The sequence below is a fragment of the Chenopodium album genome, chromosome 1 (assembly GCF_948465745.1).
Source record: "Chenopodium album chromosome 1, dcCheAlbu1.1, whole genome shotgun sequence".
In the NCBI taxonomy this organism is placed as follows: domain Eukaryota; kingdom Viridiplantae; phylum Streptophyta; class Magnoliopsida; order Caryophyllales; family Amaranthaceae; genus Chenopodium; species Chenopodium album.
Window position 1 is genome coordinate 83676537 of NC_137834.1, and position 12666 is coordinate 83689202.

A 12666-nucleotide genomic window follows, 5' to 3' on the forward strand; every position below is an offset into this window, starting at 1 on the left:
ATATGTTAGTTGATTATCGTAATGTGTGAGTACTCTCTCCCATGTTTTGTGGGAAGTTAAAACTCTGGTGAATCCTCACTTTCTTGATATTTATATTTCTGCGTCAATTAAAATATAGGGTTTGTTCACATTTACTGAACTGAGTTGAACTGAATTGATTGGAGCTTAACTGAGCTGAAATGAATATTTTATGAGAGAAGGAAATTAGGAGCTGAACTGAACTGAACTGATTGGAGCTGAACTGAAATTAAGCTAAAGTGAACAAGCTCATAATTTGTTTTTGCTTAAACATTTTTATTACTCCGTCTGTTCTTAAAAAGATACAGTAATTACGTTAGTTATTTTGGGTGTTCTCTTTTGGTGTTATGTTTTAATTATATGCTAGATTAAAACAGTTTTTTTAAAGATATTTTCCCTCATACATACAACTTTCTATGCAATTAATTCTACCTACTAAAATAATTTACCTATGCCCAAAGCAAATTATTTATGTTCAACAAAAATAATAATAATAATAATAATAATAATATTGCTTCAAAAAAAATAATAATAATAAAAAAAAATAAAAAATAAAAACTTAATCCCAAGTCCCAATGTAAATGTTCCTATAATTTCCAACATTGACTAACTACCTTAACATGGATTACTTGATATATGAGATCAAATCATTTTTTTCCACTATATACCTTATTTTCATGAATATCCACATATAATCACCAAAGGTTATCGGGGTGGTAATGTCATCCAACCCCGAGTTTAACCGGGTGACGGATAGATGATGGATGGGTAGGGTGAGGGATTCAGGTTCGTGATGATACATCTAATTCATCACCCGATCCATCCATCTAACCATTAAATATATATTTTTTAAATAAATATCATTGTATAATAATTTAATGTCTATTTGAAATGTTAGGAATTGACATGTATTTTAAGTTTTAACGTTAGTAAAAAGGAGCAAGTATTAGACGGATATATCAAAGTTTAATTAGTTCACCTTTGATGATGGATGGATCAATGTGGATGAAGGTAAATTAGGTAATGAATGGATTGGGTGAGGAATGGATCGTTAGTGGATGGAGGCAGATAAAGCATCACCCAACCCACCTCCAATCCATTGCCATCCCAATACGTAACAATCTTTAGGAATTGATGGATTACCATATTAAATTAAATATGAATTCAGATTAATTACACCAATAATGTCATAAGTCATAACATATAGTCAAGCACGCGTTACATTTAACTTAAGTGAAAGGATGTAATGTAATTACATTCACAGATTCACTTGGCCAAAATTAATATTGATCACATTTCCATTTATTACCATATCGATCAAACATGGAATAAGACTAAAAAACAACATCATAACAATCATGCATTAAATATGTAAATGTTCATAACATGTAAAAACACACATAATGTGGAGAATTGGTAACGAACTAACGAAGTCCTTAAAAATGTAATTTCATTCATAAATCATAATTCATTCAAGTATCACATGCATATGATGTTTGTTTTCCTCAACATGTTCACCAAAACTTTCCTTATTAGCACCATCTTTTTGGTTGTCTCTTTGGCTTCGGCCTCTTCTCCTAGCAAAGGCTTAACTGCACCTCTAATCCCACCAACCTCTCCTCGTTCTCCATTTTATACCGAAATACTCAAAGCAAACAACATATCAACAACGAAAAATGTTACTCTAAACCGAAGCCAATACATGGAGTGGCTCATAACAAAATATACACAAAACAAGCAAGGAGAGGTTTCATTTCAAAGGGATGCGGGTCATCACGTAGTAGACATGTACTTGGGTAGTCCAGAGCAACGAGTGTACGGGATCTTCGACACATCGAGTGATATTGTATGGATCCAATGCGCCAAGCAAGCAAAACAGAATGAATTTGTGTACTATAACTATAGTGAGTCCTCTACTTACAAACATGTACCGTGTGATGATGTGAAATGCAACACTAGTTATGCAAACATTATAGGATGCAAAGGGAAACTACCTCCTTGCGCATTCATGGCCACTTATGAGAATGCGACGGTTGCTTATGGTCCCTTGGCTACTGATGTTGTCACATTCAAACCCGAGTCGGAGATTGTCCAAGATTTCATCTTTGGATGCAGCGTTAAGAATAGCCCCAGAATGATGGGGGCCATAGGTGAGTTTTAAACTATTCCCATATATATCGACAAATGTTTACTAAAAATTGATTCTGGCACACACCTCATTATGAATTTATGAGGGCACAATTTTCAACGCTCTTCTCAATTAATGTGTCAAAACCAAATCTTTTTGTGCGTAAGTCAATTTTCTATATTTATTTCGTAGGAATATAAATAGTTTTGGATTGGTATTGTGTCCATTTGGGGGAAGTGTTCTTAGTCATGGTGGGTCATAGGACACACCATTTGTATTGAATTATTAAGCTAAGGTATAAAGTCGAAGATAATACGGAGTATAAATAATCAAGAATTGGGATTGTGTGCATTTGGCGAATTGTGATGGATCATAGGACCCACCATTAATAAGAAAAAGAAAATGGTTTTCTATATTGGATCGAAACAAATTGAAGTTTTTTTTGAAGAATCTGATTGTCAATTTGGATCAGATTAAAGGGGTAAGGATATACTCAATAGGCCAACACAACTAAGCTATTTTAATTATTTCTAAGACATATTTCAAGATTGTGAACCAATATGACCAATTTGTAACATTTTGTATTTTTCTTAATCACGTTTTAAAACAAATAATTTGACTAGGAAAGAATGGTATTACCAAAACTTTAATTCAAATTAGATCAGATTAGATTTAAGTAAAATTTGAATCAAATTGGACTTACCTTTAAAAAAAAAATTAAGTTTTAATTAAAAACGGATTGGATCATCAAATAGACGACTCTACCTGAAATGACTCTCGAGATTGATATTTTCTTACCAATGCATTGTTACTTACGGAGTAGTAGTGAGCCACTATCCGTAAAATCTTAGATCCGTAATTGTCATTGATTTGACAACGCTATAGTCTATATACATACAAGTATACAACAAAGGAAAAAAGTGACTTATTTCTCCAATATTAAGCAAACAAATTTCAATTATAACATTTTTATTTTTTATTTTTTTTATTTTTTTATTAACAGGTGCATCTAATAGTGGCTTATCACTCCCAAGGCAACTATATCCAGACGATCCCAAGTTCTCATATTGTATATCCGATGACCTGTCCAAAACAAGCCTGATCAAGTTTGGTCCAGCAGCAGAACTCAGGGGTGATACCCTTGACATGGTAAAGAACCTTCACACCAGTTTCTACTACCTCGACGTGGTCTCTGTCCAAGTGAACAGAGAAGACATCGATGTAAGACCAGTAGTGTTTGAGATGAACAATAACGGGACAAGAGGCTTCATCGCAGACTCTACTACCGCCCTAACTATCCTAACAACAGAAGCTTTTGATGCATTGAAGAAGAAGATAGAGCAATTCCTTGGCCCTGCAACAAAGTACGCCATTTTCGAGATTTGTTATACTTCCTCAAAGCTTGGAAAGGGGCAGGAGGATAAAAGGCCGATTATAGCACTAGAGGTCACTGATTTTACCTTAGAATTCGAGGAATTTCGAGTATGGCAGAAAATCCCAAAAGCTGACATAGAGTGCTTGCAAATGATTAGAACAATGTCAACTTTATCTGCTTGTAAATTACAATATTGGGCATGATCCTAATAATAACCTCATGTACATGGAACAGACTGATTGCGAAACTGCTAGTTAGAATCATTTTATCAATTAAAAAATATTAGTACTATTTATTTGGTTTGTCTTGGTATGATTGTTGAAAAAGATTACAAATATTCATAATAATGATTCTGTTAACTTATAATATAGATTGACCATTTAAACTAATTTTTCTCATTCCTGCATGTTAAAAATTCAATTTTGGTATACAAACACAGTACAAGAGTAACAAAACACAGAAGAAAATTAGCAAAGAAATGTTTGAAAGACAAGATAACCTGCTAAAAAAGCTTATAAAATGATAGTGTTTGCCTTTTAATGAACTTATTAGATCCCTTAATTACTTGCGGAATATTTCTTCTTTTTTTCTACTTTTGAAATCATAATCCCCAGAACAAAAACAAGGTAAAAGAAATAATTAAATCCGTCCTTTTTTATACTTCGTATTTTTTAAAAACAGAAGAAGAGCAGGCATAAAGATAAAAGGAAACGTACTTTCTTGTAAGAAGATGATTCTAACAAAGAATAAAGGTTATCTTCATGCAGCAAAGAATATTCTATCTTTACTTGCCCAACACCATTCTTCACCTTATAGAGTCTTATTACCTAGGAACATCTTCCAAGTTTTCCCAAGTAACCCACCTTTGATTATAAAGTTCCCTGACGTCCCCTGCATTTCACAACACATAATGCTCCTACAAATAATCTCCTCAAAATCACGTATCTGAACGATATCAATCCATTAATGGAAGAACTGCTCAGTCAAGTGAGGTACCTCTACAATCACTCCCAATAATACAGTATTCGTATTCCTCAGGGGTAAATGCTTACATTTTCGAGTTTTTATGACTAATGTTATCTAAATGCATTTTGATTAAAAAATCTCTGTTTTGTTAGGTCGAAATTCAGTGGGAGAGAAGAACTTGGAAACACCAGGTACCAAAGAACATCATCGTTTAGAGGTAAGGTTTTATGCTTTAGCAAATTGCAGAACAGTTCAGGAAAAAGAAAGAAATCAGCAGCTTTTAAAAAAAAATGAATTCTATTAACAAATGCAGAGAGTAAACCTCAAAAGTGGCTCAGGAGACAGTTCTCACGCCAAATGAGTAACAAAGAGCCAGCTGAGGACGCAGAGTATGCTGCAGCAGTTGCAGCAGCTGCATTTGCCATTACTTCGCTTGATTCAGAGAGCCCGGATCAAAAAGCACCAGAAGCAGGACCACAATTCTCTCTTCCAAGAATCATAAGCGGGATTGTGGACAGAATTTCGGCAGCAGCACAGCCTGATGAAGCATTAAACAGAAACAATGGTAAAAGCTCAAGGCTCAAATTTAATATATAGCATTATAGCTGATTTGCATGGTTTTTATTTACAATAAGTTGAAGCATTTTTATGACTGTGTCAGATGATCATCAAGCCAGAATACCAGAGAAAACTATCCATCCAGTACCATCAATAAAAAGGATTCCAACTATGCCAAAGAAAAGACTAACCTTTGCTGATGAGCTGCAAGAAGATAGCGGGATGCCCTACAATTACATCGAAAAGTCTCCAACTTTTGATGAAGAGTCAGAAGATGCCAAAAAATTGAAACCAACCATTCCCTTCACCAGAAGGAGTCCATCTGTGAAAAGGAGTCCAACTTTTGGCGAAGAACAGACACAGAATGCTAAACCCACTAAACAAAAAAGTTCAGCACCAAGACTCTATCCACCATCCAATATCCCCCCTCCACCCACAGTTCCACCACTTTACATAGAGCCTATAGATCCACCAAAACGGGCACACAGAGCCAGGCGTGGGAGCTTTGACACAGATGCAGACGCTTGGGAGACAGAAGAAATGGCTAAAATTAAAGAAAGGTAGATGGGAAGTTTGATACCTAACTTTCTAAATGCAATAATGTAGAATTTTTAAATTTTAAAAATTGGCATGTATTCATATACACAGATATGAGAAACTGAATGCAACAATTCTGGAATGGGAAGATAAGAAGAAGAAGAAAGCCAGACGCAAATTGGAATCAACAGAGGTTCGCTTTAAATCTAAGCAAGACTCCAGTTGCTATAAATATAGGAAAGCTTTTCTAACGAAGGTCTGCTTGCAAGAATCGCAGAGCAATAAGGAAAAAAGGAGGGCTAAAGCATTGCAAAATTATCAAATTGAGATGGAACGCATAAAACAGATAGCTGATGGAGCAAGAGCACAGGCAAAGGAAAAACGGAGGAAAGAAGAGCTCAAGGTGAAGGAGAAGGCTAACAAATACCGAGCAACAGGAGAACCTCCTCTGCCTCCAATGTGCCTTTGTTTGTAAAGGCAACGAAGCAATATGGCATCTATCATCAAGTTACAACAGTACACAGAGGAACACATAAAGCCTTTGGACAAAAATAGAGCAGTTAATTCTTGTTACATTTTCATCAAAGGTGTTTGCAAAAGGACAATCAGTATGTATCATATTTAGGTGTAAATAGATTACAAACATACATTTCAAACAAGTCATATGTATAATACAATTTGAACAAAGCGTGAGGTGTGGAAATATATTGATATAACAAATCAGTAACTTAAACAGATGGAACCCTGTGTTTTTGTTACAAGCAAAATGTTTGCGCAAGGGTGTTTTTGTAACAGTCTACCATTTCATACCTATTAGGGATGAGATTGAGTAAATTTGCTTGCGGACAAGAGGCCCAAGCAAATTATTTTCCTATCAAATGCAACAGACCACCATTCCTTTCGTTTAAGCAAAACACAATAAAGCCATGAAAACACAATTGATAAGACCTCCAAGCTAATGAAGCCAATGCAGCCTTTTATTATTTATTTTTTTGGGGTGTGAAAAACTACAGCTTGCTAATGCTACAACTAATTTAATTAATTAATTTAATACTTAATCTTTGTACCAGAAGAAAATACTCAGTAAATAAACCAGGAATCTAAAGATATGAAATCTTGTTTTACAAGGAAAATAGGGATATGAAAAGAAATTATCCATGAACAACAAGATATTATGAGGCATTAATCACATCAACTCAAAAGTTTATTTATTCAAGAAAAAGGAAAAAAATAGGGAAAAGGAAAATAACTCTGATGCATAGTATAGCATCAAAAAACAAGAAGCCCTAAATTGCGTTCTATGCTCAGGTATATATCAATAGCAACATAATCTAAAATAAAGGAGACATACATCCAAAAGCCTTAAGTTGCAGCCAAAATATTGACAATTTGATATTCTAGACTCTAGAGTGATGCACATCTGAGAATTTTGATACAAAAAATGTCTTTTGTGTTTGTGGCATATATTTTCTGATTCATTTTATTGAACACTCCCATATACACCCAGAATAGTTTTTGAAATTGAGGACTATGCATATCAGTAGCCCAATTGCATGCACGGTGAATGATTCAGCATTCAACAGTATCACAATGGATAAAGTCCATAAGATGAATTCAAACACACAAAAATCTAGCAGAGGCGTATTTAGTATTTATCACAGCACAATTGATCATAATAGTCCCTCATACGGGAAGCCCATTTCATTATGAGCCTCTAGGACTCCAAATAATCACAACAAAGCATTACAATTTTGATGTCAACTGTGAGAAAGTATGCAACTTCACAGGTCTCCCATCACACTTCCCTAATCAATCAATCAATGACCAACCAATATACATGGATAATGGAGAAACTGGAAGTAAAGAAGAAATTATCTTGCAAGCCAACAAACTCAACAAGAACACAAACTGCAGAATCAAACAAACCTTAGCTTGCAATTTCTCTCAATAACCAATCCAAAGTAGGGTACGCAAAGTAGAGAACCAAAAGAGATGGCAGAGCTAATAGAACACTGACTAGCAAGTACAGGACCAATATAGCCACACTTCCTGGTATTACGCAGAATATAATCACCAAGAAAAGAATAACCAGCGGGAACTTAGAAGCAACGTGGATGAAGTAATCAAGAGACTTATGAAGTGAGAATTGAGGCCTCTCCACATTAATATTACCAGCAACACGATTGTTATTAAGGTTGCTTCCCAACCATCCTCGAGTTTGAGCATATTGAACCCTTCTAGGGCTTTCATTGTTGGGAGAACCAATAAGTGAGCTTATTCTTGGAGAAAATGATGGCCGGCTATCATCTCTTACTGAACAAGAAGATTCTGCCCGTTCTCCATTCAAGCTCTCTATCATCCAAAGGATAAAGTAGTTTTTTCGAGGAAACTTGAGATTTCCTCTATAGACCCATCTAAACGATAACAAGCTGCACCATGGACAGGAAACAAAAAACGGAAGTTTAATCTTCTGGGCAGGCAATTTCAGAACAGCCCATTGAAGTCCAAGAACACAATTCTGGCAGAGAGTGTGACCACACCATAAGACATAAGGCACATTCTCAATGATATTGAAGGATTCAAAGCAAATTGGGCACTCTAGACCTTCCTCTCTGCTAGAACTTGACCCAGTGTCATCATCTGACGAGTCAGCACAACACAGTTTTGGCTCGGTAGAAACCTTCCGAAGACGAAGATTTGGGATTGTATTTGGAAAACTCCACATTCTAACCAATGAAAGTTTGCTAGTTAGTGATTTAGTATAGTACAGTTGGAACTACTCATTTAACACTAAAGACACAACATTGAACCTACATGTCTCATAAATTTCACAGACTCTCGTCACAGATACAATGGTAGCCTACTGCATATATAAATTAGTGGATGATGCACATATTATGAGGAATTGGTACTAGAGTACTAGACTCTACTTCAACCAGAGAGCAACTTGTATTTGTTTTTACACTTCACATAGTTAGTTGAGCTATCACTCCATGATAAAAATCTATGATCTTCTGATTAAACACCGAAAATACCGATGAACAAGTGTAATGTTCCAATATACTGACCTCAGAAATGTATCAATATTCAGTCTCTTTGTTTGAATGCTTTACACCTTTTTCCAGTAAATTTATCTGAGAGATGAAAGAGCATGAAACAGAAAATATGTAAGACCACACATATCTTGTACATACAATAAGATTAATAAAAAGCACTACTAAATCATAGAGTTTGACAAATCAGCACAAACAACTGCACCATAAAATAATCTTACACTTTCATTCTACATAACCCACTAATACAATCAACTTGATTGATTAACAAAAGTTGTAAATTTACTGTTTGACCTGTCTTCTAGAATTAGACCAATGAAACCCAATAGTTAAACCTTCACTTACCCTTGTAATATAACATAGAATTTGAACATTCATGTAACTTCCATGTCGATAAAATCTTGTTTGAGACGAATTTACAATAACTTATTGTGAGATCGGGGTGACTTTTTATTTCATTTAAGATACCATTTAACAACTTACAACATCTCTTTGTTTTCTCTAAACTAGATATACCATCAATTATGAACAGGGGAAAATTGGAATTCAAGTCTATTGAATTCACTGCTATATAAAAATGTACCAATGATAATTTCCAAAATAAATTGAAAACAAAATTCGAATTCTAAAGAACTAATTAAACCCATTAAGCTAAATGTTAATTACATAGAAATAATTAAATCAAAGGGTCAAATCTATATATGTATTTCGATTAGTGAAAGATTAGAGAAGAAAGATGTGATCTTACCCAGAAATTCGGCAGTATTTTAATGGGCAATGTGAAATCTTAATCTTGAAAATGAGGGTGCCTCTTCCCTACTTCCCGGAGAAGATCAACTAATACTTGGAATTTTAAATTTCTCCATTGATGTTGATTTGTTTGGTTAACCATAATTAAAACCGGCAAAATTAGATCGTGATATAACCAGGGTCATACGTCACAACTTTCACCATGGAAGTAGCTAGAAAAGAGGAAAAAATAAGTCTTTGAATTATAATTTTTTTTTTTTTTTTTTTTTGACACATTGAATTATAAAATTTTTATCCTAGACCCGTTCGTTGAGAAATCGAGATATACTGAAGCCCGTTTAGTTTGATATAAAATGTTTGGGAAATTTTTAACGATAATCCCTTGTTTTTTTGCAACAACTGAATTCGTGATTCATTTGAGAATTTTTATTCCACTTATAACCTTCTTATATAAATAATCAATTAAAGTTAACAATGGATTGTGTATACGAGTTAAGACTCTCAATAAACCGCTCGAGCTCAACTAAAGCTCATTTATGTTCTTTTATTTAGGATGGACTATATTCAATTTTTACTTACTAGGGGAGTCTACGCGCGCGTTGCGCGCGACATAATCGATGTTTATGATCGACTTGTAATAGCTTGTCATGACGCCCAAAACTTATTGGGTGGCTTTTGAACGCATATACTAATAAATAAATTGTTGATAATCATACCCTTGCATGGGTACAAAAATGTAACACTTGAAAATATATAAACACTATTCACTTTTTAGTTTTAAGTTTTTTATGGTGTAATATGACTTTTGTTATGAGTTATAAAATACAATTATATAGCATCCGTCACTTTTAGTTGCAACACTTGAAAATATATACATTTTTTATTTTTTTTAATAATTGATCTTTATTTTATTGACTTTTTTTGTTGGGCAAAATAGTCATGTGGGATCTTATTAGATTCATTTCGATTTATATATATGTTTTAAATATTTAATCTTTAGATTATTTATATGTCTATACTTAGAGATCCAAGAGATTGAAATTATGTATTGACAAGCGTGAAAGTTAAAATGTTACAACTAAATATTTAGCGGAAAAACATTCAAAAGAAAAATGTCTAATTAGATTATTAAATTCAGTGGGTTTGTGTGTGTGTGTGTGTTTGTTTTAAAGAAAATAGTAACAAAGTGGGTTATATCCAGACTATTCCCCCACCCTTTGAAGAGGATTATTTTCACGTTAAATAGTTTTTCCATTAAATTCAACAATTTTCTCCTTCTCCTTCTCCTTTTCCTCTTCTTCTTCTTCATGTGGCTTAGCTCGGTAGGTGCTTTAATGGAGGAGAGAAAGAGAGTAGGGAAGTAAAGGAGCAAGGAGAGAGAAAGGGGGGTTTAAAAGAGAGGAAAAGGTTGGAAGTTGGAAGGGAAGGAAGACTAAAGAAGCATAGAGAAATAAATACGGGAGCATAAGAGTTAATATGACATAAAAGGGTATATGGGTAAATAAACATTTTTAAGGGTAAAAAAGTCATCACACTATTCATAAGAGTTCTTTTGTACTTTTTATAAGGTAGGGATTATAACAAATTTAAACTTACTATACATTTTTAAAACTTATTTTAGATGTAAATTGTATTGAGCAAAGTATTAATTTTTATTTAAACATATTTTTTTAAAAAAATACTCTCTCCATCCCATAATGATTAACATGTTGGCCCTTTTTCACTATTCACAAATTATTGTGTTAAAAACAAATTTTATTTTGACACATGTTATTAAATAGGTTATTTTTTATTTTTGAGGAAAAATAGATACTCCGTATTAATTTAAACTAGTTTTATCCCCGAGCAAATGCAATGATTTATAATAATAAGACTTGAAAATAAAAATAAATAAATAAATAAATAAAGTCAATTAAAATGGAGTTAGTTTACATGAAATGGCTTGTATGTAACATTTTTTATTTTTGAATTTGAATTCATATCATGTCTATCCTTAAAATTCTCATGTTAGATACATTATTTAAAATATTTTATAAATTATTGTAAGCTTTTATTCATTAAATTTTTTTATCATGTTATTTTTTAAGGGAAAAAAAGAAATTTAAAAAAAAAGCTAAAAAATATTTGGGCGGAAAAATTTTTGTTGTGAATGTGACATGTGTACATAACTCTGGTGATTACTTTAGTATATAGTATAGATAGATAGATTTTCATAATATCAATTTTTTAGTGTTTTATTACAAGTATATTTTTTTACTAATATTTAATTATATATGTTTTAGTTAAAATTATTGCCTTGGCAGCATGTGTGCCAAGGTTGATTTGTGTTAATACTTAAGAGGGAGTAAGTAAAACTAAGGCGAACATGACCTTGAACAGTTTTTGAATCTCGCTTAATAAATGAACGTAAACTTAACATAGATATTCTCCTATCATATAAGTGTATAAGCGACAATTCATTTATATTCGTTAATAAACATTCTCGTTTATAAATATGGATCAAAGCTCGTTTAATAAACTTAGTGATTTATTCGATCGGGACTTTTGATCTAAACTAGTTATTGGCCCGGGCGATGCCCCGGGTCATTATAAATTTATTACTTTAATTTAATTGAACTATATATATTTTGGCTTGTTTGTCGTTGAGAGCTTAAGATTTTTTTATTTATTTTTTTTAATATGATAGCTTAAGTAGTTAGTTGTTTGTATGAGCTGGTTTGACCCTCCATATAGGTAAATGATAAATCAATCCAATGTGAAAATATATATATATATATATATATATATATATATATATATATATATATATATATATATATATATATATATATATATATATATATATATATATAATTGATAAATCAAATCTGTATAAATGTCAATATATATATACTACGGAGTACTCCATAATTCGCTCGGGCCAATAACTAGTTTAGATCAAAACTTTTACTTTATAATTACAATCTTATGAATTAATGCATAAAAATATAGAGTAATGTTTAGTTTCTTAAAAATTTTATTATTATGCAATTATTAAGGAGTTACATTCCAAGCTAGAGAAATTTAAATAGCTATAGTGTTATGTATATGAAGAGTTTTTCAATTAAACAAAACATTAATATATAGAGATTATGCATATATTGAGTTTTCAATCATTAATGAATTTGTATGATGTGGCGTCACAATATATGTCAAATGGCAAAATTGGTGACAAATGACAAAATAGCATGTCTTGCCATGAGTTTTAATAATATATATTGATATTGATATTGATTTGCTAG

The 12666-nt window shown here is 32.6% G+C and overlaps 3 protein-coding genes and 1 long non-coding RNA gene across 6 annotated transcripts; 2 read left to right on the top strand and 2 right to left on the bottom strand.

Annotated features, from left to right (window-relative positions):
• The first annotated feature begins 1501 nt into the window (after positions 1 to 1501).
• Positions 1502 to 2179, top strand: LOC145637141 (putative aspartic protease At2g35615). Its single transcript, XM_081688640.1, has one exon. It carries the CDS (start codon positions 1502 to 1504, stop codon positions 2177 to 2179), a length of 678 nt encoding a protein of 225 aa, XP_081544766.1.
• Positions 2180 to 3005: 826 nt separating this feature from the next.
• On the bottom strand, positions 3006 to 5348 carry LOC145559125 (uncharacterized). Its single transcript, XR_014092670.1, has 4 exons — positions 5237 to 5348; positions 4810 to 5025; positions 3607 to 3663; positions 3006 to 3500 (listed from the first exon to the last, which is right to left on the bottom strand). It is a non-coding gene; the product is annotated as an uncharacterized LOC145559125 (long non-coding RNA).
• LOC145559097 (uncharacterized) lies at positions 4385 to 6241 on the top strand. Of its 3 annotated transcripts, XM_081620519.1 has the most exons (6): positions 4385 to 4513; positions 4640 to 4704; positions 4801 to 5052; positions 5149 to 5605; positions 5694 to 5775; positions 5860 to 6241. In XM_081620519.1, exons 1-6 carry the CDS (start codon positions 4488 to 4490, stop codon positions 6055 to 6057), a joined length of 1080 nt encoding a protein of 359 aa, XP_081476645.1. In that variant the 5' UTR covers positions 4385 to 4487; the 3' UTR covers positions 6058 to 6241. The 3 variants fall into 3 exon arrangements, with proteins under 3 accessions (XP_081476645.1, XP_081476639.1, XP_081476653.1); XM_081620513.1 differs by having other exon boundaries at positions 5694 to 6241; XM_081620527.1 differs by having other exon boundaries at positions 4435 to 4561; positions 5694 to 6241.
• Positions 6242 to 7491: 1250 nt separating this feature from the next.
• LOC145559116 (uncharacterized) lies at positions 7492 to 9758 on the bottom strand. The gene is made up of 3 exons (XM_081620539.1): positions 9384 to 9758; positions 8651 to 8716; positions 7492 to 8308 (listed from the first exon to the last, which is right to left on the bottom strand). Exon 3 carries the CDS (start codon positions 8305 to 8307, stop codon positions 7510 to 7512), a length of 798 nt encoding a protein of 265 aa, XP_081476665.1. The 5' UTR covers position 8308; positions 8651 to 8716; positions 9384 to 9758; the 3' UTR covers positions 7492 to 7509.
• Positions 9759 to 12666: the final 2908 nt, after the last annotated feature.